Below are 26,595 nucleotides of genomic sequence, written 5' to 3' on the forward strand. Positions count from 1 at the left end.
AGCTGGAATATTGTATGCGCCACTCATTTTTACGGCGTTTAGCGGTTTTTTCTTCTTGTTCCTTATAATAAACAAAAAGTTTCTTCTGAATGAGATATGTATTTGAAATTAAAAATCACTAAATTTTCGCTTTTTTTCACCCCTGTAACTGATTAAAATAAACAGAAATTTTCAGGGACTTTTGAACCTCGATAATAATGTAGTCTTTCATACTGCGTTTAAATTTTTCAAATACACTTATTGGTTCTCTCAGGACTCGAAAAAAGTAATGTATTTAAAAAGAGTTGGCCCGAAATTTTACGTTTACTCTCTTAATAATTAATTAAGTGCAATAAATGCATAAGTTAATATTTAAGAAGTATTATACTATAATTATATTAAATTATTATACTTTTTTGCAGAATAAATTTTTTCTAATATTAACTGTCAACATAAACTTCAAAACCATAAGCAAAATCTTAAAAATAATCATAATGAATAATAAATTCTGTTCTTACTGATATTAATTATCGATTAAAATCCAATTACTTCTTTGCGTTGTAAATATTACACGATAATAATTAAATAATAAGTTTGAAACAATTATTATTTGCTTTTCTCGTATCCTCTTTAAATTTCCGACCGAAACAGGAACACTAGTCATCCGTTAGATGGCGATACCAGCCATACCAGCGAAACTCACAGAGGACAGGCAACACTTTTTTCTTTCCAGCGAAATTTATACTAGTAATCTGTTAGGTAGGTGGCGAGCGATACCAGCGAAGCTCGGAGCGTATACACATTGACGTACGACTTACTTTATGTTTTGATTTAATTTGATTGAAAATTTTTTGCTCAATTAGAAATCCAATGAAATCAATAAATTTGTGGTCATCTGATTGAATACAACCAATAAAACCAACATTATACTGAAAACAGATCCCATGGGCTGTTTTCACTCAATCATGTAGCTATGGATACCTACATTTCGTTTCATTTCGATTTTGACGTTTCAAATATTCAATATTTCAAAATGTCACGATTTGGTTGTAATACTGATGAGAATATTAATGAAATTATTAATTATCTTCATTAAATTTTTCTAATTGTTCCTTTGTTAATTGCACATTTAAATAAATTGTTTCTGCTCTGTATTTTTTTTTTCATAACCAGCAAAAAATTTTCTATCCGAATAACCCTCGAACATTGATAAATGCTCAAAAATTTTTTAACAACTTTCTCAAGCTTGTTGCTTACAGGCAACAGACCTCCGCCTACGGCGTCGGTCTGTTTCCAAGCAACAAGCTTTCGAAATCTGTTATAAAATTTTTTCGAACAATTATCAATGTCCTTGGGTTATTACTACTGAAAATGAATCATGATGCATGGGCAAAGATAAAATGGAACAACTATATAATAGCACACATCGGAAAAGCTAGATCCACCTTCAACCGGATGGGGACCTTCTTCAAGAGTCACAAATTCTCTCTTGGTATAAATGTAAGAATGCTGCGATGATCCGTCTTCTCTGTCCGTTTTTATATGGTGTTGAATCGTGGACCTTGAACGAAGATATGCGCAGAAAATTGGAAACTTTTGAGATGTAGTTCTATCGGAGAATACTTAAAATCCCGTGTACTGACAAATTCACAAATGAGGAGGTCCTCAAAGGACCTCTTATAAGATAAGCCATCCTGCAAGGAAAAATATTTGGAAAGTGACGTCCAGGAAGGGTCTTAAGAAATCGTTTTTGATTTTTACCATGCTCTCTGCTCATGTGAGTGTAAGTTCAGTTAGTTGGACAAGATGAATCGGTATTTGAAATTCTACCACAGCAAGTAGAAGTTTACCTCTATTAACTGAGTCGTATGCGACTTTGAAGTCCATGAATATGTGGTGGGTGTCGACGTCGAACTCTAGGGTTTTTTCAAGGATCTGCCTCACTGTAAATATCTGGTCCATTGTTGATTTATTAGTACGGAAACCGCACTGATATCCTCCCACTATTTGTTCGGCGTAGGGGAGGAGTCTTTTGTACAAAACGTTGGACAACACTTTATATGCCATATTGAGCAGAGTGATGCCTCTATAATTATCACACACCATAATGCCTCCCTTTTTGTGTAGAGGATACAGTACACCTAACTTCTACTCTGTGGGTGTTTCTTTCTGTTGCCAGATTGCAGTTATCAGTTATCAGAAAAAATTTTCTTACCTTTGTTAACTGATGGCGCATAGAAGCAAAGCCAAGCAATATGTCACTACTAAACGTATATGCGCCTACAGAAAATGCGAACAGAGAAGAAAAAGAAAAATGGTACGATGATATAGAGGAAGAAATAGAAAAGATACCCAAAGAAGACACGATCATGGTACTGGGAGACTTCAATGCCCAAATAGGAAAAGAACAATACACAGAAATTGTAGCAGGAAGATACACAATACATGAAAGGACAAATGACAATGGACAACGATTATGCAATCTAGCAACAAGAACAGACATGGTCATAAGCAGTACAAAGTTCCCGCATCCTGATAAACACAAAATAACATGGATATCACCAAATCAGCAAACTAAATCTCAGATAGACCATATTTTGATAAACAGGCGGAGACAATCTTCAATTAAGGACGTAAGATCCTACAGAGGAGCCTGTGCTGACTCAGATCATTTCATGGTAACAGCAAAAATAAAACAAAAAACATGCAGGAGTAAAAATAAAAGCAAACAAACGAAATGGGACACTGAAGAACTAAAAGAAGAGCAAGTAAGAAGAAGATATCAGGAAGAACTGGAAAAATATCTAATAATGGATGACAATCAAGAATGTGTTGATGTGAAACGGGAGTGGAGCTGCATAAAAGACGCCATACAGGAAGCAGCAGAAAAAACAATTGGCAAAAAGAAGAAGGAGAAGAAAAAAGAATGGTACAATATCGAATGTCAAAAAATTATGGAAAAAAAGTGGAAGCGAGATTAAAATGGATAAGAATGAACACGGCAGAAGACAGAGAACACTACGAACTACTGAGAAATGAGGGCAAAAAAATTAACAGAAAACAAAAACAACAATGGATAGCCCTAAAGATTCAGGAAATAGAGAACGAAAAATATAACAGAAATTCAAAAAAATTCTATAATAAAATAAAAGAAAACAATAGAACATTCAAAGGTAAATTAAAAGGAATAAAAAACAAACAAGGTAAAATTGTAGAGAAAGAGAAAGAGTATAAAGAAATATGGACAAGTCACTTTAAAGAATTACTAATGGAACCAGTTATAAACGATGAAGTAGAAGACGAGGACGAATAAGAAACGAAAACACAGGAACCAACATTAGAAGAAGTAAAAACCATTATAATGAAAGAGAATAATGGAAAGGCACCTGGGAAGGACGGAATAAATTTAGAACTAATAAAATACGGAGGGGACATATTGCATGAAAAAATACATGAATTGATTAAGAAAATATGGAAAGAGGAGACAATGCCGAACGAGTGGGAAATTGGACAGATTATAACGATCCATAAAAAAGGCGACCAGCATGAGTGTAAGAACTACAGAGGTATTACACTATTAAACGTTGCCCATAAAATATTATCGTCAATAATACAAAAAAGGTTAACAGATGAAACAAAAAATATCATAGGACAATACCAATGCGGTTTCGTAAAAGGCAGATCAACAACAGATGCAATATATACCATTAAACAAATCATGGAAAAAGCATACGAACATCAACATGAAATAGAAATATTATTTATAGACTTTACACAAGCCTTTGACTCAATAAAGAGAAAGGAAATAATGAAAGCCCTAAAATATCAATGAGTAAGTAAAAAACTAAGAAAGCTAATAAAAATGTCTATGAATAAATCAAAAATAAGTATCCTAACACAAAAAGGGGAAACAGAAGAATTCGAAATAAATAAAGGAGTGAGATAAGGTGACTCACTGTCAGCAACACTATTTAACCTGACAGGAGATTTTGTGTTAAGAAAGATCCACAAGGGAAACCTAAGAGCATCAGGTTACCAACTAATCGCCTATGCAGATGATATAGCGATAGTAACAAAAACACGAAAAATCATGAAAAAATTATTAATGGAGATAGAAGAAGAGGGAAAGAAGATGGGACTAAGAATTAATTAAAAGAAAACAAAATTAATGAGACTCGGAAAAGCAGAACAAAACAGAGAGATAAGGATAGGAAATAAAAAATTCGAGGAAGTACAGAAATATAAATACCTGGGCGTTATGATAAATAACAAAGGGGAAAGAAAAACGGAGATCGAAGAAAGAATAACTGCGACAAACCGGGTATACCAAGCAAATAGAAAACTAGTAAAGAGTAAAATATTGACCAAACAAACAAAAATTAATATATATAAAACAATAATAAGACCAATAACGATGTATGCAGCAGAAATCATGACTATGACAAAAAAAGAAAAAGAGAAATTAAGGATAAATGAACGAAAGATAATAAGGACAATACTGGGTCCAGTGAGAATCGAAGAACAAGACTATAGAAGGAGAACGAATACAGAAATTTTAGAAGAATTAAATGGTGAAGATATATGTAGTAAATAAAATAAAAGTACAAAGAACCAAATGGCTAGGTCACATATGGAGACAAGGACCAGAATCAGTATCAAAAGCTATGATATTGTGGCAACCAGGAGGAAAAAGGAGACGTGGTCGACCCAGATCGAAATGGTTAACTGAAGTAGAAGATGACCTAAGAGGAGCAGGAATTACAAAATGGAAAGAGAGGGCAATAGACCGGAAGAAATGGAGACATATTAGCGAACAAATACAATGATCATGGGGACTGATCCACCCCGTAAAATGGATCTAGAAAGCGAAAGCGGCAAAACCCCACATGGGGTGTTAAGCCATATACTATACTATACTATACCTTTGTTAACTTAACCCTACAGTCTTCTATTGTCTTCTGGAACTCGATATTGTTAAACGGTTGTGATTCCAATAACTGCAACTTTTTATAATATTCGACATCTTGTCCTTCCCAAATATCTCTCTTATATTCTATTTGATAGTTGTTGTCACCGCCAGGTTTGTTAGGACCGTGTCTTATAATCCAGACTATTCTACCCATAAACAAAATGCTCTCTGCTAGGTCTTCACTGATAAATAACGGTACCATTTGCCAATTTATAAAAAAATTTCTGACTATGGACGGTCTTCGAATTTTGCGTTTCTGAAAAAGATCTTAATTAGATATAAATTAATTCTGCATATATTGGACAAACCAAACAATATCTTTACATAAAAACACATTGCACAAAATAAAAAATTGATCATAAGATTCTGACCAATACACTTTTTGCTTATGAAAATATATTTTTTAGAAATATGAAAATCAACTCACTTTTTAAATATCAATTGAAACGTTTCTTTTTTTTGTTTTTAAATATATAAAATATTTATCTGGGGACGGGCAGCGGATGTAGAAAAAGAGGTGACGGAACTTCTACTGAGACTGGGAGAACTAACGAAAACAGTCAAAAACGTTTGTACTGCACTGTTTGTAATCTGCTGTAATTTGGTTTGAGGAATTTTGTTTCAATGCGGGTTCAGTAACATTTTAGATTTTAGTAATAATTTAGTCACAATTAAAAAAAAACGCAACAAAGCAGTACCGGAACGGCGTTCCGGTTCCACTAGACCCCCCTCGTTATGGTTTGAAATCAACATTTCAATTAAGAGGCTACAGTAGCGATCAACAGGTAGCAACAAACGCGTTCCAAGATTGCGGCTCTAATTTTGAATATTTTGTCGAGATATTTTGCACACATATTCGTAATATAATAAAGAATGGCGGTACGGATCCCAATTTCAGAAATATGTTAGTACGTGGAAATTACTCTATAACTAAATAAAATATTGAAAAAAGGAGCCTGTACCGCCATTAAGAAGAAAAAAAAACTTTCTTCAAATAAACTTTTTTATCCCATGCCTAGATTTTGTGTAATCTTGGAACTACTAAAATTTTTTATTTCTAACAAGAAATCGAACATATTATAACTAAATAACTAATTAGGCAACATAGAGAAATTATCACTGTCATTTTGACAAACCTGCGTCAGATTTTCTCTAATCTAATCTAGTGTGTTAATTTAAGAATTCGTTATTGTTGTTTCATAGGAAAGTAGTGTTTATTGATAGTTAATTTATTATATATTTGTTGTTGTATAAGTTGTTGGCCTCTTTGAAAGAGTAGATTGTTGTTAATTGTGAGTTTTAGTTAAATGTAGGTAGGTAAGTATATTTTACGTAAAAATATTTCGAATTCTAATGTGAGTATATAAAGTTTTAGGAGGATTTTTTATTCTAAAAATATTATCAATTGTTTAACAAAATGGAAAAAGTAAATCAAACGAAAATACAGTGAAACCTTTCAAGAAAAAGTCCATTAAAAACCGTGCCAAAATTATGCGAAAATCGAAATTTGTTTCGCTTCACAACAAAAAATTATTATTTATTATTGTTTTATTATTACATATTTCAGCAAATACCTTTCTAAATACCTATCTTAACATAAAATTTTCACCCATTTTGGTTTATTTTTATTAATATCTATTTATTAATAATAAAATCGTTTTCTATTACTTCCATTTAACGCGACTATGATATTGTCAAAATATTAATCTTAGATAATGTCAAAGATTACCACTGTAGCCAAAGTTTATGATACTATCTCCCGAAGTTATATTTTGTTGCTACCTGTTGATCGCTACTGTTTACTCTTAAGAGAATATTAAAAAAAAATCAAGGAAAAATATTGAAAAATAAGCCAACGGTGCCAAATTTTTACAGACACTTCCGAAAAAAATGGAGAAAAAATTCAAAAAGATTTTATTAGCTTATGAGTTTCTCGAGGTAACGCTGTCAAGTTTTTTTTTTATTTTTAACGATTTTTGAGTTCTTGTTATCACTTGAAAGTAAAAAAAAAAACGAAATTTTTTGTAACAAAAAGGTGAAAATCAACATATTTATTATTGCTATATTGTTAACAAAAAATAAGCATAAAAACAAATGTATCTCGATAGCCGATACCGAGGTAACGGTTCCAGAGTTGTAACCGGAAGTACTGTTTTTACTGAAATAGTACAATCGATATATTATTCGACGCGTTTTAGCAAGACGAGTTTTGGTTTTTATATCACTTCCGATTAAAAAGTTGTAACCACATTAAAGTCGCAGAGATGGTTCGTGATATATGTATAAATTATTCTGTTTAATAAGTAGAAGACTGTAATAAATTTAAATAACTGTACATAAATTAAATACTAAATAAGATCCCTGTAAAATTAGAAAATAAAATTGCATTATTTTAAATACCTGTACACTAAGACTTGTTAAATTTTCAGTGGCTAGTTCAGCCATTTGTTCTGGATATAGGAAATTTTCATCTGGGTTTTTACCGTCTCTAATGAAAAATTCTTCATATGTATCTATCAAGTCTCCATAAATTATCCAATTGCATAAGTGTCTGTAGAAGACAGTATTCATTGATTTAATGATCCTAAAATATACAATAGGCCCTGTTATTGTGCTTAAGTTTTATCAGCGAATATAGTTCTAGTCGAGGAAGTGAAGCTGAAAAAATAGTAAAACCTCGCAATTTTTTCGTCCAGCATCGATTTGTACAAAAATTTGGGATTAGGCTCATTACACCCTCTAGTTCATTTTCTATATTGAGCCGTTGTACGCTTTTGGTTTTGTAAGGGTGAAAACTAGCCCTAGTTGTAAAAAATTATAAAATAACATTTTAAACTTTAATATTGTCAACATTTGGTTCTTATTAGTTACACAATGAATGTTTTATGCTTTAAGATATACTATCATAATATTTCAACCCTTAAAACCACCCTTGTTGGAGCTATATATAAAAAAATTTTATTATCCTAAAAGAATAATTTCGGCTTGCATCGATTTACATAAAAATTTGGGATTAGGATCATCTCACCCTGCACTTCATATCCTATATCATGCTTAAGGGCGTTGATTATTTTTAGGGGTGTAAACAACCCCTTATTGTCAAAAATTATATAAAAACATTGTATACATTAATATGGGTAAAATTTGGTTTTGATTGGTTAAATAATGATTGTTTTATACTTTAGGATATAATATCAAAATACTTCAACCCTTAAAAACCACCCTTAATAACATTACAGTTTTTATAACTAGCTATTTTAATAGGTCTATACAGAAAAAAAAGCAGCATTAAAGAATTACAAAAACATTTATTTACACAAAAATACGAATTGACAAATATGTACAAATACAAATAGTTTTTTAGTCATCTTCCAGTATACGAACCGGTTCTGTGGTATTATACATACATTGAAAATTATCCATAAGCGGACTATCCGAATTTTTCGAAAAAAAATTCGTTTTATAAACAGAGCTCCTTCATTTTTGGCGGTGAAAAGATTTTTCAAAAATGACTTTGTAGGATTTTTGAAGAGTTATAAGACTGTGTCAACTAAATTCCGTAAGATCCCTCAGTTTTTAATTAGGGTGGGTTTAAAGGGCTCGAATAAGGGGGTGTTTGCTCGTAAATAGAGGTTTTAAACAGCTATATCTCGCTAACTGTTCACTTTAATGAAAATCTATGCACAAGGGAATTTTAGTTATCAAAGAAGCTACAATTTGGTAATGTATCATTTTTTTCGTATCTCCAGTATTTTCGGAGATATTTTGAAGTAAAAGGTGAAAAATGGGAAATTCCAAAAAATTAATTTTTCTTTAAACTCTACTTTTTCTAAAACTAGGCCTTTTAAATAGATCAAACTTCTTGGATGTATTGATAATACAAAAATAAAAGGAATTACAGAAAGGTGAAGACCAATTTATAATCAGGAGGGTAGTTAGGGGGTTGTTTTCACTGATTTTTTCATAGAGAAAAGCAGGTACCGATTTTTTTTAATCATAAGTCGCTTACTTTTCAGACTAGAAACTTTTTATGTTTTTTTTTTGAAATGCCTAACTGTATACTTGAAAAAATATTATTTAAGCTTTCCTCGAAAAATGCAAAGTTTTTCCGTTATTTTACTTTGAATATTTCAAATTATGCATTTGACGAAAAGAGCTAACTTTTAACATGCCGTATCTCGGTTTGTATTGGTCTTAGCGATATTACAGAAAAATAATTTGGTTTGATAATGTAAAAGATACAATTTTGATATCCACAGTTTTTATGATTAAATGCATATTTTTCGAGGTATTCTCAAAAAACTCTCTAAAAAAGTCGATTTTTTTATCGAAAAACTGTTACTTTCAAGCGCGAATAACTCGAAAAATATTAGTTTTACGAAGAAAATGTAAAAAACATGTTTTTCTTATAATCACTTTTTACATCGATTTACATAGTTAAAATGTAATAAAAAATTCCCGCCCCCGAGATGGGGTGGCAACCACCCCCAAGGTTTTAGCGTACAGCGGCATGATATAGAAAATGATCCTTGGACTATTCCCTACCTTCTGTGAAAATTTCAAGTAAATCCATGCTGGACGAAAAAATTGAGAGCCAAAATGCTTCATTTCCTCGACTATTCGTCCGCTATAGCTTTTACCATGCGTATTCATTTTTAAACAAATTAAGTCAAAACATAAAGTGAAACGAACGTCGATGTGTATATACATTTTGTATACTACACACATCGACGTACGTTTCACTTTATGTTTTGACTTAATTTGTTTGAAAATGAATCGTGACGCATGGGAAAAGTTATAGCGGACGAACAATATATTATACTCTTCTTTGGTTTTATGATAAAACTTTTTATCCCAAGAAACGAATCATTTAAAAATCGCAAAATTTTAGCCGCTAGAAGAGGCGTACCATCTCGTATGTACCTATCGAAATTTTTACTACGTCATGGTTTTTCTATTAACATTTTAGCAAAAAAAGTTAATTAATTGATTCATTTCAATATTGTGAAAAAACTACTAGTTTGAGAGCTAGTGAACCCTCCGACTAACGGTCTTCCTGTAAGGCTAGAAATTTGTATAATAGTGATAATTCATAGCACACCAAGGCTAAAAACCATGACCTGGCAGGCATCAGCCCTGCACGTGTATCTACAAGGTGAATCGAAAAGTGCATAGTTTAAGGGAAAAATAAACTTTCTCCTGTAAAGTTTAAACTGAAGTATGTGTTTGAGTAAGTCATTTAGAAGAAATGTGTACAATGCCAGGTGATTCTGAACAGCATAAGACCTTGCCAGGCGAGGGGAAAGATTAGGGTTTTTCCTAAAATTATTTTTTTGCATCGAACAAAGTTTTTTTTAGGTTTTTTGAATCAATCTAAACCGAAAAGGTCTTTAGTGACTTTTCTCTTAGGTTAATAGTTTTTGACATATAAGCGATTAAAAAATTTAAAAATCGCGAAATCGGCCATTTTTAACCCTGAATCGGACATTTAACTGAAAATTTCAATGTTGCCAAGGTAGGTAGATATTCTTTAAACGTCGATTGATGAAATCCAGCAATTTTTTTGCAATACAATATCGAAAATCCCTTTGTTTGTAGTATAAGTGAGGACGTTTGAGTTTGCATAAATTCATTATCTCGAGAATGGGCAAATTTGAAGAGAAATCCTCGGACAGGTCGATTTTTATTTTTAAAATAGGACTTTTTGGTATATATATATATAGTGACGTCATTCATCTGGGCGTGATGACGTAATCGATGATTTTTTTGAATAGGAGTAGAGGTCGTGTGATAGCTCATTTGAAAGGTTATTTAATTCTCTATTCAGAAATATAAACATTAACATAATGATTTATACACGATGTACAAAAAATTTCTTTTTATTAAATTAATTTACACAAAAAGAAGAAAAATTTTTTGTACACCATTTGTATAAATAATTAGGTTAACGTTTATATTAATGAATAGAGAATTAAATAACCTTTCAAATGAGCTATCACACGACCCCTACTCCCATTCAAAAAAAATCATCGATTACGTCATCACGTCCAGATGGATGACGTCACTAGTATTATAAATATGCCAAGAAGTCCTAATTTAAAAATAAAAATCGACCTGTCCGACGATTTCTCTTTATTTGTGCAAACGAATTTATGCAAACTCAAACGTCCTCACTAAGGCTAAGGCTCCACAGGCGACAAATTTACGCTAGCAGTAGCCGTAAAACGAATTTAAGGTTCCGCGAAACGTAATAGGAATAGCCGAACTGAACCGACTACGCACAAGTCCTGTAGTCGGTTCAGTTCGGCTATTCCTATTCCGTTCCGCGGAACCGTAAGTTCGTTTTACGGCTACTGCTAGCGTAAATTTGTCGCCCGTGGAGCCTTAGCCTTATACTAGAGTGTCGCGCCCACTTGATTAGCAATTAAAAAACAAGGGGGTTTTCGATATTGTATTGCAAAGAACTCTTCGGGATTTCATCAATCGACATTTAAAGAATACCTACCTTAGCAACATTTAAATTTTCAGTTAATGTCCGAAAAGAGTTAAAAATGGTCAAGTTAGCAATTTTTAAACTTTTTAATCGCTTATATAATGTCAAAAACTATTAACCTAAGAGAAAAGTCACTAAAGACCTTTTCTGTTTGGAATGATTCAAAAAATCTAAAAAACTTTGTTCGATGCAAAAAAAAATAATTTTAGGAAAAAAGCCTAATCTTTCCCTTCGCCTGGCAAGGTCTTATGCTGTTCAGAATCGCCTGGCATTGTACACATTTCTTCTAAATGACTTACTCAAACACATACTTAAATTTAAACTTTACAGGAGAAAGTTTATTTTCCCCCTAAACTATGCACTTTTCGATTCACCTGGTAGATACACGTGCAGGGCTGATGCCTGCCAGGTCATGGTTTCTAGCCTTGGTGTGCTGTGAATTATCACTAGACAAATTTCTAGCTTTACAGGAAGACCGTTAGTCGGAGGGTTCACTAGCTCTTCTGTAAACGTTCACCAGACGACTTTCTTTAAAATATTGCCCTTTGAAATGAGATTTTCTAAATTAAAAAATGTTTACAAACAAAAAAATTATTGCAAATTAAAGCCGAAATTAAGCATGTTTTCGATTGTTTGTAGTATTTAAAATAAACTATAAATGGCTGTACAGGTGTTTTGTCAATATTTATAAGGGTTTTGTTCCCATCGTAAGGTGTCAAGTTTTCATGTTTTAAAAAAATTATTAATTTTTAATTGTTTACTTACAAAAAAATTGATGCAGAATGAAGTAAAGTTCATACCAAACCCTCCTTTCAATGCGTCATAGTTTATGGAATTCTCTTTAACGCATTAAGTTGCAAGTGAGAGAAAAACGTACGTCCGTAATTATTATACACTACTTATAAATAAAAAAAAATTTGTTTATTAATTGTTTATAAAAAAAAACGATTTTAATGGAAAATGCTTAAATTCTCTTGTTTTTTACAATGTAGAAACTTGAAACTTTTAAAGACTGTAGCTAATTATATGAACTATACATAATTTCACTTTTTACGTTAATTGTTTAGGCCCAAAAGAATTAGCTTGTCCCCGAAAGTGTTTGCGGAAGGACAGGCTTACGTTGCATTGAGCCTAGTGCGATCATTAGACGACTTGTGCATCTAAGAACTGCATTGCGAGAAATTAACAGGGTCTACACCGTGCAATAGTAAAGCATTAGAAGAGATGGAAAGACTGCGAAAACTGCAATAGGTGTAAATAATGATTTTGATTTAAGAAATGTATGAAGAAATTACAGAAAATGTACAATGTATGTATCAAATGTTGAAATAAATGCAAAAAATGTGTCTATCGTATACCTCCTTTATTTTTAAACATGACGATATATCTTAATGGTTGAAAAGTGTAAGACTAAAAAGTAAAAATAAAAAAAATATGAATTTTTTTTAAGAAACGCTTTTCTTTAGTTACGAGTGACTAAAATTAAAAATATTATAAAAAAATCAACTAAAAAGCAAAAAATAAAAAAATTCAAACTCGAAGGATTATTCGACAAAAACTGTTAGACAGATTAAATAAGTATACAAAAATCTCACACATTCGTTAAAAAAATGAAAAAATCTAACACATTCGTTAAAGAAAAGCGTCGGGCTCGTCTTCATCGAATAAACGGTTTGAGGATAGATACTTTTTTACTTTTCGCGCCCCACGCTTTTCTTTAACGAATGTGTTAGATTTTTTCAATTTTTTAACGAATGTGTGAGATTTTTGTATATTTAATCCAACAGTTTTTTTTAATAATCCTTCGAGTTTGAATTTTTTTATTTTTTGCTTTTTAGTTGATTTTTTTATACTTAATATTTTTAATTTTAGTCACTCGTGACTAAAAAAAGGCGATTCTTAAAAATTTTTTTTTTCATATTTTTTTTTTTAAATTCTAAACAACTTTTCATAACATCAATTTTGCATATAATGAATTTAAATACGTAAATAAACAAAGTTTCCGTTATGATAATTCTCGCATTTTCAGCTTGATTTATTGTTTATTTTAAAAATTAAAAAAAGCGGGCATATTTCGATTTTTCAAGTGCTTTTTCGGCTTTGTTTCCTGGGGTATTTAGCTAAGAATGTCGTATTCATAACTAGACTGTGTAATAACGTGTGTGATGTAATAACGGATTAAGTGCCAAATATTAAAATTTCAGATAATATTGCCATACAATATCAAGGGTGCAAATATATGTATAAAAATATGGTCTTTTACTTTGTTTATTTTTTGTAATATTTACGAATTGATGAATATGTTACCGGCCAAACCCGATTTCAGGACGAGCGCGTTAGGATAAACTAGTATGGCCTAGGCCAAACTAGTATGGCCTAGGTCAAACTAGTTTGTCCTATCGAGCGTAGGCAAATAAAGACGCGCGCACACTTCAGGCCAAACTAGTTTGGCCTAGGCCAAACTAGTTTATCCTGAAGTGTAGTATGTTTTTATATCAGGATAAACTAGTTTAGCCTAGTCTAAACCAATTTAATGTAGTCGAAAGTAATTGATTACAGACTTGTTGCTGATTTAAACGTAAGTTTAGAAGACACTATTAAGAGTTGTAAGACTTTTAAGTATTTAGGGTAAATGATAAACTGAGATGACACTTGTATGAAAAATGTAGAAATGAAAATAGTATGACGAAAACAAGCCACGAAAGCACTCCATGGAGTGATATGGAAGAACACTCTAACTAAAGAAAACAAAAAAGGTATTTTCAGGGCATAGTGCTGAATACTACCCTACAAGAGCGGAAGAATGGCCAGTGACAACAATAATACGAAATAAAATACGAACAGTTGAATTGCAGTTTATGAGAAGGTGTCTAAAAATCACCAGGTAGAATAGAATAAGAACAGAGGAAATATGAAACGGAATAGAAGTAGAAGGCTCAATTACAAAAAAGTTGTGGTAGTAAAAGTAGAGCCCTGAAATGGTACGGGCATGTACAAAGAATGCCAGAGCACAGGTGGTCGAAAAGATTACTGGACTGGGACCCGCGGGGAGGAAGACGGAGACAAAGACCTGCTGTGAGATGGAAAACTCACATAGGAAATGCTATGATAGATAGAGACCTCGGAGATGGCGACTGAGAGAATAGAGTGCTATGGAAGACGAAAACAGCAAACTCATAATGGGAAAAAGCCAAGAAGAAGAAAGTAATTCAGCGAATTAGTACTGCTGAAATAAATAATAGATTAAATAAATTACTTTGTTCTTGGAAAAATAATCATTTTTATTAAAATTATAATTATTCGTAACAAACAATAATACTGAGTTATATTCGCGGTCGGACGGATAGACAGACAAACAACTTGGGTCAAATTTCTCACCTTTAGTACCATCCTTGGATTATAAGCTTTCATTTGACACCTCATTTGTCATTCTACCTGGTATAATGACGGAGGAGTTGAGTTCACGGACAGACAGATAGACAGATGAACAGACAGACAGACGTACGTGGATAATTCAACGTTTTCACATTTTTTCAAAATTGATGAAAACAATATTAATTCGTATTTGATTTTATTCGTAAGTGTATCTTTTCTTTTAATTTTTGGAGAAATCCTCATCCTTTTATTATTTTTTATATTATTTAATTATACAAGAATATATTGATTTATAGCATGTATCAATATCTTCATTCGATGTATCATATGATACAATATATCGATGTATAATTTTTTTGCCATCCCTGTTGGGACGTGATTTGGGAATTTCCCGCATGTAAAAGTCCTTACATGTTCCCTAAATTACTTTCGACTCAGCTAAATTGGTTTAGACTAGGCCGTACTAGTTTATCCTGAAGTGTGAGTCTTTATTATATCAGGATAAACTAGGAAGTGTGTGTATTTATATCAGGATAAAGTGGATCGTGTGCCCTACACACGATAGGAGAAACTAGTTTGGCCTAGGCCAAACTAGTTTGTCCTGAAATCGGGTTTGGCCGGTAACAAATACATTAATTAACGTACTTACTCATCTGCTGCTGTGACAATCTGATCCACCCCACAACTAACATATTTATGCAAACGTCCGATCAGTAAACAACCGTGTACATTATCATTCTCAATTATATTAATCATAGAGAGAAGTACTTGAAAAAGAGTTCTATATCTTTCAATTTTACTGAGGATGAACGTCAGTGACAGTTGAGGATTCTGCAAGAACATGTCTTCAAGAGCAATCGTTTCTTTCCTATAGTTATCTAAAACTTTGTAAACGCCAGTACAGAAAGCTGTAATGTATAATCCACTTGGAACATTTCTTTCCGGTAACTGAGTTGTGGTAGCTAAAAAAAGTTTATGTATATAATCAATATGAATAATTATCAGGTGAGGTATATATTATTAGTCTGGGCAGATTATCGGAGAATAGGTCATTTTTGGGAAAAGTTTACCAGCAATTTTATTGCTGGAATCGAATTTTATGATTGTACATATTGATAATATTATTTCCTATCTAAATAGTTAATTATTAATATAGGTATGCAAAGTCCACAGATAGTGTGCTATTTTTTTATAAACAAAATGCCGCCCCCAAATCATGTTTTTTTTTCAATTATTGCTCTATAGCTCCGAAGATTTTAACTTTACACCCAAAACTTTAATTTTCAACTAAAATTTTAGGTAAGTAATTATTCATCAATAATTAAATAACTTGATACATAAAAGCTTTTTTGGTATAGATTATATTTCCTAAGGCCAGTACAAATTTAACGATTCGTTTAGCAACAATTAAATTGTTAATTAACTGTACTTAGTGAAAAATAAGACAGTTTTGCCTTCGCATTGCAACTGAATAAAAATGGTATACATTTTTATGTTAATTAACAATTTACGGTCGCAATAATAACCATAATAATTATGATACACCGGAACAACTATGAATTTCGTATAAAAAGGAACCTATCTAACATACTTTGCAGAATTGAAATTGAACTATTTGAGCGGCCTCAGGAATGTTTTAAAGTTGTAAACAATTTTTTGGCTTATAAACAAATATAATATCTCTGCCAGTATTAAATTAAATTTAATCAATAAAACGGTATTGGAAAGAACACAACAGGTTGCTTCTTTTAAAAGAAACAAGGTTTAATTGCGATGAGTGGTTTCTGACATACAGCAGGTCAAAGTTGACCGGCATTTGCGAGGAATTTATAAACAATAGGAAGGTAATTTTCAAACCATTACCTTTTTATTGCGGTCCTCTTTCTACAGACAAATTTTCATATCTTCAAGAGACTCATAACATATTATTATAATAATAACAACAATTGAAATTACGCATTAAAAATACCAAAATCCCAATCAAAAACTAGGTTGAAGACAACAGAATCTCAAAGTTCAAAACCGGTATATGTTACAACAATGTATTTTCTCGGCTTCCCATTAACATTTATTTTCCATCGCTTAAGCCAGTTCTGTAATTGGTCTAAATGATTTTTTACTTTTTGTGATACTTTTTTGATTTTTGTGATTTTTTTTGCACATTAGGGTCGATATCCACTGCTAAGATTCCCTTATCATCAGCAAAAGTAGCTAAGAAGAAGGTGTCATTTCTGGTTGCAATGTCGGCTGTAAATATCAGATACAGAAATAGGCCGAGAACGCTACCCTGTGGTACGCCAGATTGTATGATGTGGTAATTTGAGTAGTTGTCTTCAATTTTGACTTGGAAGTATCAGTCAGTAAGATTCGATTTTAGAATAAAGTATAGTTGGTCTCTTATGTGTAATTTCAGTTTATTTCACACAGAACATAATTTCACTTACTTTCTACATTGGGTGTTGGGATTAAAACATTTTTTGTAAATGCTACTATCTTATGATAATCCAATGCAATCTCGACTATGGTCTGTATGAGTTTTTGCTCCCCAGGATGTAAAAACTCTTGTAACTCAAAGAGAGAAGTCCACTAAAAAATTAAGCATTAATATTTATTTATAAATGATAGAAAATCGACTAGTACATTATATGTTTCTGATAAGCTTTCCGAGTCTGGATTATTAAAGAGATTAAATAGACACTCGTGAATCATCCTTAATTTACAGTATTGCTAGTATTTGAATAGGGCTCCTTTATACAAATTTTCAAAATTTGTTTGTTGTTTGATACAATGTCACATGTCACAAGTCTTGCGTCATGCCTGTCAAATGTCACTCACTACCATGGAACCCATGGAACAGTAACCAATATAGACCATAGACATAATAGAATAGACAAGGTAAGGTCACAGAACAGGAAACTATCAAAAACAAAATTACCTCGGCGTGATAACGATGTTGATCCCACCTTTTACATATAATATAATATAATAGGGCTTTTCATTCACAGTCATTTGTTTCGAGCTTCTGTCATATGTCGTATAATCCGTGTATATTAATATTATACACAGATTATACAACATTTGACAGAAGCTCGAAACAAATGACAATCGATGAAAAGCCCTATACAGCAGTTGCGGAGTCTACATTTATTGAACCTACACTCGAAAGTGTCAAAAGGCCGCGTCTCACCATTAAATAATTTGATCAAACAGTTTGAGCAAACTCCGGAAGTACGTCAAAGTGACGTCACAATTGCAGTTTTTTTGAAATTGTAAAAATCTGTGCTCTTACTATCAGTCTAGTTTGATCAAATTTTTTGTATTGAGTTGTCTAACTTGTTTGTACTTTATTTACAATTAAAATTTTTCATTATTATCCACAATGAACACTCAGGATGTGACGTCACTAACTGTCACTTTCAGTTTGCTCAAACCAGTTTGATCAAATTATTTGATGGTGGGACGCGGCCTTTACACTAGAAAATAGACAGAAGGAACAGACCCAATTAGCCAACCGCTACGAGTGAAATTTACCGCAGAAAGAACCCAAGCGACGGCGCTTGGGAATCGGGAATATAACATGAAAAATAATCAGTATTTCTTGGCTTTCTTGGCAAAAAATATACAGGGTGTTACATTTGAACTAAGAAAGTTTATGAGATTTCCAGAAAAACGGAAGATCTGACAACAATGTAATTACCACCATGATACTATAAACAAAGAATACCCCATCCAAGTTGGATGGGGTATTCTTTGCTATAAATAACGTTATTTATAGTATCATGATTACCACTATAATATCGGCCGCATTAGAAAACCCTTATTATTAACATTACTTTCAATCAAACATCCAAAAATTTCCAAAAACTGTTTAAACGCCGCGTCTCACCATCAAATAATTTGATCAAACAGTTTGAGCAAACTCCGGAAGTACGTCAAAGTGACGTCACAATTGCAGTTTTTTTGAAATTCTAAAAATCTGTGCTCTCGCTATCAGTCTAGTTTGATCAAATTTTTTGTATTGAGTTGTCTAACTTGTTTGTACTTTATTTAAAATTAAAAGTTTTCATTATTATCCACAATGAACACTCAGGATGTGACGTCACTAACTGTCACTTAATAATGAAAAATTTCAATTTTAAATAAAGTACAAACAAGTTAGACAACTCAATACAAAAAATTTGATCAAACTAGACTGAGTCACAGATTTTTAGAATTTCAAAAAAACTGCAATTGTGACGTCACTTTGACGTACTTCCGGAGTTTGCTCAAACTGTTTGATCAAATTATTTGATGGTGAGACGCGGCCTTAAGGGCAAGGGTGTCTGAGCAGCAGCTTTAACTTCTTCAGAGAGTAGCACAATATATTGAAAAACTTTCTGCGAAACCGGTTACATACAGGTAACTTTGACGTATTTAGCAGAAAATTCTAAATTATCTCTACAGCGGCGGATCCAACATCGTTAAGAATTTGACTTTAAGAATACGAAGACAATGGAGAATGCAAAATACCCTACCGAAAGGCCGCGTCTCACCATCAAATAATTTGATCAAACAGTTTGAGCAAACTCCGGAAGTACGTCAAAGTGACGTCACAATTGCAGTTTTTTTGAAATTCTAAAAATCTGTGACTCAGTCTGTTTGATCAAATTTTTTGTATTGAGTTGTCTACTTATTGTTTGTACTTTATTTAAAATTAAAATTTTTCATTATTATCCACAATGAACACTCAGGATGTGACTCACTAACTGTCACTTTCAGTTTGCTCAAACCAGTTTGATCAAATTATTTGATGGTGGGACGCGGCCTTCACCTAATATTCTTAATGATGATCCAAAAAATTTAAAAAAATAATTATTTTCATTTTTAGTAAAATGTTTTGACACCATGGAAGAAATATGCATATCTCTAAAATTTATTTATCAATTTTAACGTAAAAAGTCTTATTTTTAAAAATTCTTGTAGTTGATGCACTAATAAAAAAATGACATGTGAAAATTATCAACAAAAAAAAAAGAAACTAAAAATTTGGGAGGCACACCCAAATTTTTCAAGGTATACACCAACACCTCCAAAAAACAAACCAAATAAGATTTTGTGCGTTAAAATTTATCATCAAACTTCGGAGATATGTTTATCTTTTCATTTGTCGGAAAAAAACGATAAATCGATATTTTTTTATATATTTTCGCTTAAACATAAAAGATTTACACATAATAATGATTGAAGGGTTTCAAAAAAAAACAAAATGAGGCTTTCTAAATTAAAATCCATGCAGTAGTTCTTGAGATATAAAGAAATACCTTATAGTTATAGCGAAAATTAAAGAAATTCGAGAATCTCATAAACTGATCTTTCTACGGGAGGCATGTATACTACTTTTGACACTTTTGTTATCCTGGACCTTAACTTGATGAAAACAAACGAAACGACAAAAGTTTATGCCATAATTACAGGCGAATAGCGCTACTAAACGTTGCATATAAAATACTTGCAGTACACATTATAAAAGACAAGATAACACAAAAGATAGATAATGACATAGGAGAATATCAATGTGGATTCAGAAGAGGACGCAGCACAGTGGATCAAATTTTCCTGCTACGTGAAATACAAGCGGAAAGCTACGCTTTCGGTAAAATGAAAAAAATATATATACAAGGCAATATGTAACTCCGCCTGTGGTGACAAATGGGTGGATCGAGTAGCTCAGGAGTCACCATTGCCGGTCCTAAGCTCGGATGAAGGAGGAAGGTTGGGCAGTGGGCTGAAACCCACTCCCGGAAAAAACACACTGTTACGAAACCTGAACATTTGCCTCGGAATACAGGACGGAACTTTCGGAAACGACTCAAGCTACGAAACATGGACTATGCATTTGGAAACTGGAATGTGAGGACACTTAATAGACCAGGAGCTCAAACCGCACTTCTGCAAGAACTAAAAAGATATAAGCTCATGATTACTGCTCTTCAGGAGACAAGATGGCTGGGGAAAGGTGTCAGGTACACTAAAACGCAAACAATTCTATATAGTGGGAAGGAACAAGGAAGCAAAGAATGTGGAGTCGCATTTGTGGTGGATAATGATTTTAAGTCAAAAATCATCGACTTCCAGGCAGTCAGTGAAAGGATATGCAAGTTGAGAATTTGCACCCACTTCTTCAACCTAACAATGATAAACATTCACTGTCCAACAGAAGATCAAGATCAACATACAAAGGAAAGCTTTTACCAACAGCTGGAGATAGTATATGATAATGCGCCAAAAAATGACATCAAGATTATAATGGGTGATATGAATGCTATAATAGGCAAGGAACCGCAGTTCTATGGTACAATAGGAAAACACTCTCTGCACAATGAAACAAGCGAGAATGGGGAGTTTTTGATAAATTTTGCCACCAGTAAAAACATGGTTATAAGTTCCACATGCTTCCCACATCAAGACATACACAAAATGACATGGATTTCACCAGATGGAATCACAACCAAACAAATTGACCATGTGCTGATAGACAAAAGGGCAGCCAGTACTATCTCCGATGTGAGAACACGACGAGGAGCATGGTGTGGATCAGACCATCTTTTAGTACAAACCAAATTTAGATGCAGAGTTAATAGGGAAAGAAACGAAAGACAACAAAGAACAAACAAACTTTGGAAAAACTGAAGATTCAGGAATGTAAAGAGAAGTTCGAACAAGAAGTCGCAAATGAGTTAAGGACGCTAGAACTGCACTCCATAGAGGGCAAATGGACTAATATCAAAACAGCAGTACTGACAGCAGCAGCGTCCACCCTGGGAAACAAGAAAAAGGAGAGAAGAGCAGCATGGTTTGACGACGAGTGCAGACAAGCAATAGAGGAAAGAAATGAAGCACACAAAATGTACATAACAAGAAGAACACGGGAAAGCCGAACATTATTTGAAGTCGCAAGACGGAAAGCAGACAAGACATGTAGAAATAAAAAGAGAGCCTATGAAAATGGACAAATAAAAAAAATGGAAGAAAATTTCAAAAACAACGAAATTAAAGGGGCTTACGAGTACCTATAAAAGATAAAAAGTGGGTATAAATCTCAAACAAGTCTATGTAAAGATGAAAGTGGGCAAATAATCAGTGACCGACAGAAAGTCACAGAAATCTGGAAGCATTATTTTCAGACACTACTTGGAACTCAAGTAGACATGGAAGATGAAATGGGTGTATGATCTACGTAGAAGAGAATGGAGTAGAAGCTCGAACCATAGAGGAAGTTCTCGAAGCCATTAGGGCCCAGAAAAACAATAAAGCTCCGGGAGTTGACGAAATACCAGCAGAACTATATAAGGTAGGTGGCGACCACCTAGCAAGTCACATCCACGCGCTCATCAAAGACGTATGGCAAGAAGAGAAAATACCCGACGACTGGAAGAAAAGTATAGTACCTATGCCCGATCTATAAAAAAAGGAGACAAACTCCAGTGCAAAAATTACCGTGGAATCTCTCTACTATGTACAGCATATAAAGTCATCACGTATATTATAAACCAGCGGCTCCAACCACTAGCAGAAAATATTATTGGAGAGTATCAGACGGGCTTCCGACGGGGAAGATCGACACTGGATCAAATATTTACAGTCAAACAGATCTTGATCAAAGCATGGGAACACGATGTTGATGTTCACAACGTGTTTGTAGACTTCAAACAGGCATACGACTCAGTCAAAAGGAACAAACTATACTATATATCGGCTGAATTGGCAATACCACACAAGTTAATAAGACTCATTAAAGCCACAATGGATGCGAAACTCAGGCATGTGTACGAATACAAAACCACCGGACAGACTTTTTCAACATTTCGCATGGACTAAAGCAGGGAGATGGGCTGGCCCCAACATTGCTTAACCTGGCACTGGAGTATGCGGTTAGGCAAATGCAAACTGGACGAGGAAATCTACTGATCAACCGAACGGTTCAACTGGCCGCTTATGCTGATGATATTAATATTATGAGTAGAACATCAACAGGAGCACAGGAAACATATGCAGAGTTAAAAACACAAACAAAAATGCTAGGTCTGGAAATTAACACAGAAAAAACAAAGATAATGACTCAGACGAGAAGAAATATAGTCCCAGAAAACATTATACATGAAGATGACATTGAAACGGTTGAAAAGTTTACATACCTGGGAGTAGAAATATAAATATGTCGACGGATTAGAAGATGGAGAAATACGGAAAAGAATAACGCAGGCAAACAGAGCTTATTTTGCCCTCTCCCATATATTTCGGTCTAAAAGTGTCCACCGAAATACAAAGATGAGAATCTATAAAACCTTAATTCGACCAATAACATGCTATGGCAGTGAAGCCTGGGTCCCGAAAGAAACATCCAAAAACAAACTCGACACATTCGAAAGGAAAGTACTTAGGAGAATACTAGGACCTGTGAGGGAAAACGGAATCTTCAGAAGTCGATACAACAACGAGCTTTATCAACTTTATAAGGAAACGCCCCTGTCAGACTTCATTAGAATACAAAGATTGCAGTGGGCCGGACATGTGATAAGAATGGGAGAGGATAGGCTATCAAAACGAGCACTGAATGCTAGAATGCAAGGAAAAAGACCGGTTGGGAAGCCACGAAAGCGCTGGGAAGACACAGTAAACAGCGACGCACAAACCCTTTTAGGAATCCGTGTATGGAGAAGAGCAGCCACAGACGGGCAAGGGTGGAGGCAAAAAATAAAGGAGGCCAAGGCTCAATTTGGGCTGTAGTGCCGTAGAAGAAGAAGAAGGCAATATGTAAAATTAGAATTAGTGAAAAATTAATACAAATGATAAAAGTGAGACTCAGAGAAACAGAGAATAGGGTTAAAATAGATGGAAAGGAACAGATAAGTTTAAGGTCAGTGAAGGGGTGCGACAAGGATACCCACTGTGGTCATTGTTGTTCAGTATCCTTCTTGAAATTGTCATCAGAGAAGCCGAAGTTAACAGGACAGAACTTGTATATTAACGAAAACACCAATGCTTTGCATTCGTTGATGACATAGTACTGATAGCCAGAAGTAAACAATAAATAAAAGAAATACTAAAAATCCTAGAGGCGATGCGAGAAATAAAAGGATATGAGAAAAGATACAAGGACAATAGCTGACGATAAGCACAGAAGAAAATATATATAAATTCAAAGAACGGAAGAAGTAGAAAGATTCCAATATCTAGGAGCGATATTCACTAGTAGACCAAATACGAACGATCAAATCCAAGCAAGAATTACGGCTAGTAATGATGCAAAGGCATAGTGATGCGCAATGTATAGCCTCTCCTGTTCAAATGTCAACCTCACCTGCTCGTATGATGATCTAGATCATGGTCATCTGGTATATCCTGCTAGATATCTAACGAGGCTCTGGCGTCCGAGTGTTAAGCAATCCACCATTTACTAACCAACGGCTTCGGCGGATGAGCTGGTAAATGGAAGGGCACTCTGTTGTCCTGAAACTGAGAAATTGGTCTCAAAGGCGGAAGAACCAAGAAAGGGGTCAACGGTATCAGAATTCAGAAGGCAACGAGAAACCACTGCATTAAAGGTCCCTGATGACATCTCTAGTAAAGCTATCATGGCAAATCCAACTAAAGTGGAAACAAATACTAATCATGGAAAAAGGAAGCCAAGATTCGACAGGGGAGGTGATCCACCTTTAGATCACAGGGCCTCCCAGGTCGTAACCCAGCGAGACCCCTGTGACAAAAACGGAAAAGTATCTCTAAGAACATCAGAATTGATTACTAAAATATGTACCTGGAATGTAAAGACAATGTATCAGGCTGGAAAAATTCATAACACTATTCAAGAAATGGCCAGACTCGGAATCAGTATAATGGGCATAAGCGAAATGAGGTGGCCAAATAGTGGTGCTTGTACTGTTGACAACCATCATATGGTATACCACTCAGGAAATGACGATGGTCAACATAATATGTGGTTGGAATTATCGTGTCTCCCCAATTACGTCAATATGTTACAAATGTTTTACCTATCTCTGAAAGATTAATAATAATCCAGCTGAATACTAGTCCCGTCAAATTACATGTTTTACAAGTGTATGCCCCCACGAGCGATTACCAGAATAAGAGCTAGAGCAATTATATGAGTTGTTGATAAAGTCACTTAAACGACTTAGAAAAGAAGATATAACTATTATTATGGGTGACTTTAATGCGAAAATTGGTAAAGGAAGAAGCGGTGAATTCATAGGTGATTTTGGTATAATAGGACAGAGAAATGAAAGGGGAGAAAGATTAAAACTATTTGTAGAGGAAGAAAAATTTGCAATACTAAATACATTCTTCAAACTACCACCAAGACACTTGTATACCTGGGTTTCCCCGCAAGATCAACCAGAAAACGTAATACGGAATCAAATTGATTACATAAGAACAAGAGATTCCGTAATGGATGCATATCAGTTAAGAGTTACCCCGGTGCTGACGTATCATCAGATCATGTTCCTGTTGTTGGTAAATTTCGGTTTAGATTCAAGAAGGTTGCAAAAAAGAATAGCAACAAAAAGTGCGATATGAGAAGACTAAAAGATAAGAAAACAAAAGAGACAGTCGCACAGATTTTTCCAGAGAAGCTAAGTAATATGGAGCAAACAGATAATGCCGAAAAATCACTCCAAAATATATGTGAAACATTTAACAATATCAGAGAAGAATATCTGATAGAAAAGAAAGAGAAAAGAAAAAGTTGGATGAATGACAATATATTACAACTCATGGAAGAAAGAAGAAAATCAAAGAACAACAAAATAATGTACAACACGATTCAGAGACAAATAAGAACTGAAATACGAAAGGCCAAAGAGAATTAGTTAAAGTCACAGTGTGAAAAGATGTTGTTAAAACAAAAACATGATACGTTTAACTTGCATAAAAAGGTGAAACAAGCAGCTGGTCTTCAGAAATCCAACACAGCTAGCAAACTGCGAGACCAACAGGAGGATATCATCACAGACAAAAACCAAGAAATCTGCATATGGACAAAATACATACAAGAACCCTTTGATGATACTAGATCCGAACAACCTCCATCCTACATAATATGTGATGATCACTTACCAATCACATCAGATGAAGTGAAAAAAGTAATATCACAACTAAAAAATGGCAAAGCTCCTGAACCTGACAATTACATATTATGCTGAACTCATAAAACTATTTAATACCGACGGTACTCAACGCCTAACAAAAATATTGAGCCATATTTTAAAATTATTTTTAAAAATTATAAGTACATCAAAGGATATATAGACTGTGAGAAGAGAAAATCAGCCGTACAAAGTTTGGTTTTCGGAATGGATTGGGTACGAGAGAGGCCCTCTTTAGTATACAAATGCTATTTCAACGATGTAGAGACGTGAATTGCGATATTTATGCATGCTTCATTGATTACCATAAAGCGTTCGATACAGTAAAGCACGACAAGCTGATGGAGATACTAACCAATATTGGAATAAACACCTGTGATTTAAGAATTATCAGCAATCTGTACTGGAATCAAACATCAACTATCCGGACAACGGCAGGAGAATCAGACGATATCAAAATCAAACGTGAGGTCCGTCAGGTATGTATATTATGACCACTGCTGTTTAACATCTACTCTGAGCAAATCTTTCAAGAAGCAGTGGATGATGTTGAAGCCAGAATTAGAATTAACGGAGAATGTATCAATAACATAAGATACGCAGACGACACGGTGGTATTCGCTGACAGTTCT

At 33.7% G+C, this 26,595-nt stretch overlaps 1 protein-coding gene across 1 annotated transcript in view; it reads right to left on the bottom strand.

The window, feature by feature from the left end:
- LOC114340477 (gamma-tubulin complex component 4) overlaps positions 1–17,626 on the bottom strand; it is a 57,614-nt gene extending 39,988 nt beyond the window's left edge. Inside the window, exons 1-5 of the mRNA XM_050659519.1 lie at positions 17,457–17,626; positions 17,261–17,402; positions 15,466–15,778; positions 7,349–7,532; positions 4,902–5,204 (exon numbers count right to left, since the gene is read on the bottom strand). Coding sequence (XP_050515476.1) covers positions 4,902–5,204; positions 7,349–7,532; positions 15,466–15,778; positions 17,261–17,402; positions 17,457–17,525 — 1,011 coding nt within the window. The 5' untranslated portion in view covers positions 17,526–17,626. The remainder of the gene's footprint in view (positions 1–4,901; positions 5,205–7,348; positions 7,533–15,465; positions 15,779–17,260; positions 17,403–17,456) is intronic.
- Positions 17,627–26,595: the final 8,969 nt, after the last annotated feature.

Source organism: Diabrotica virgifera, chromosome 8, assembly GCF_917563875.1.
Source record: "Diabrotica virgifera virgifera chromosome 8, PGI_DIABVI_V3a".
In the NCBI taxonomy this organism is placed as follows: domain Eukaryota; kingdom Metazoa; phylum Arthropoda; class Insecta; order Coleoptera; family Chrysomelidae; genus Diabrotica; species Diabrotica virgifera.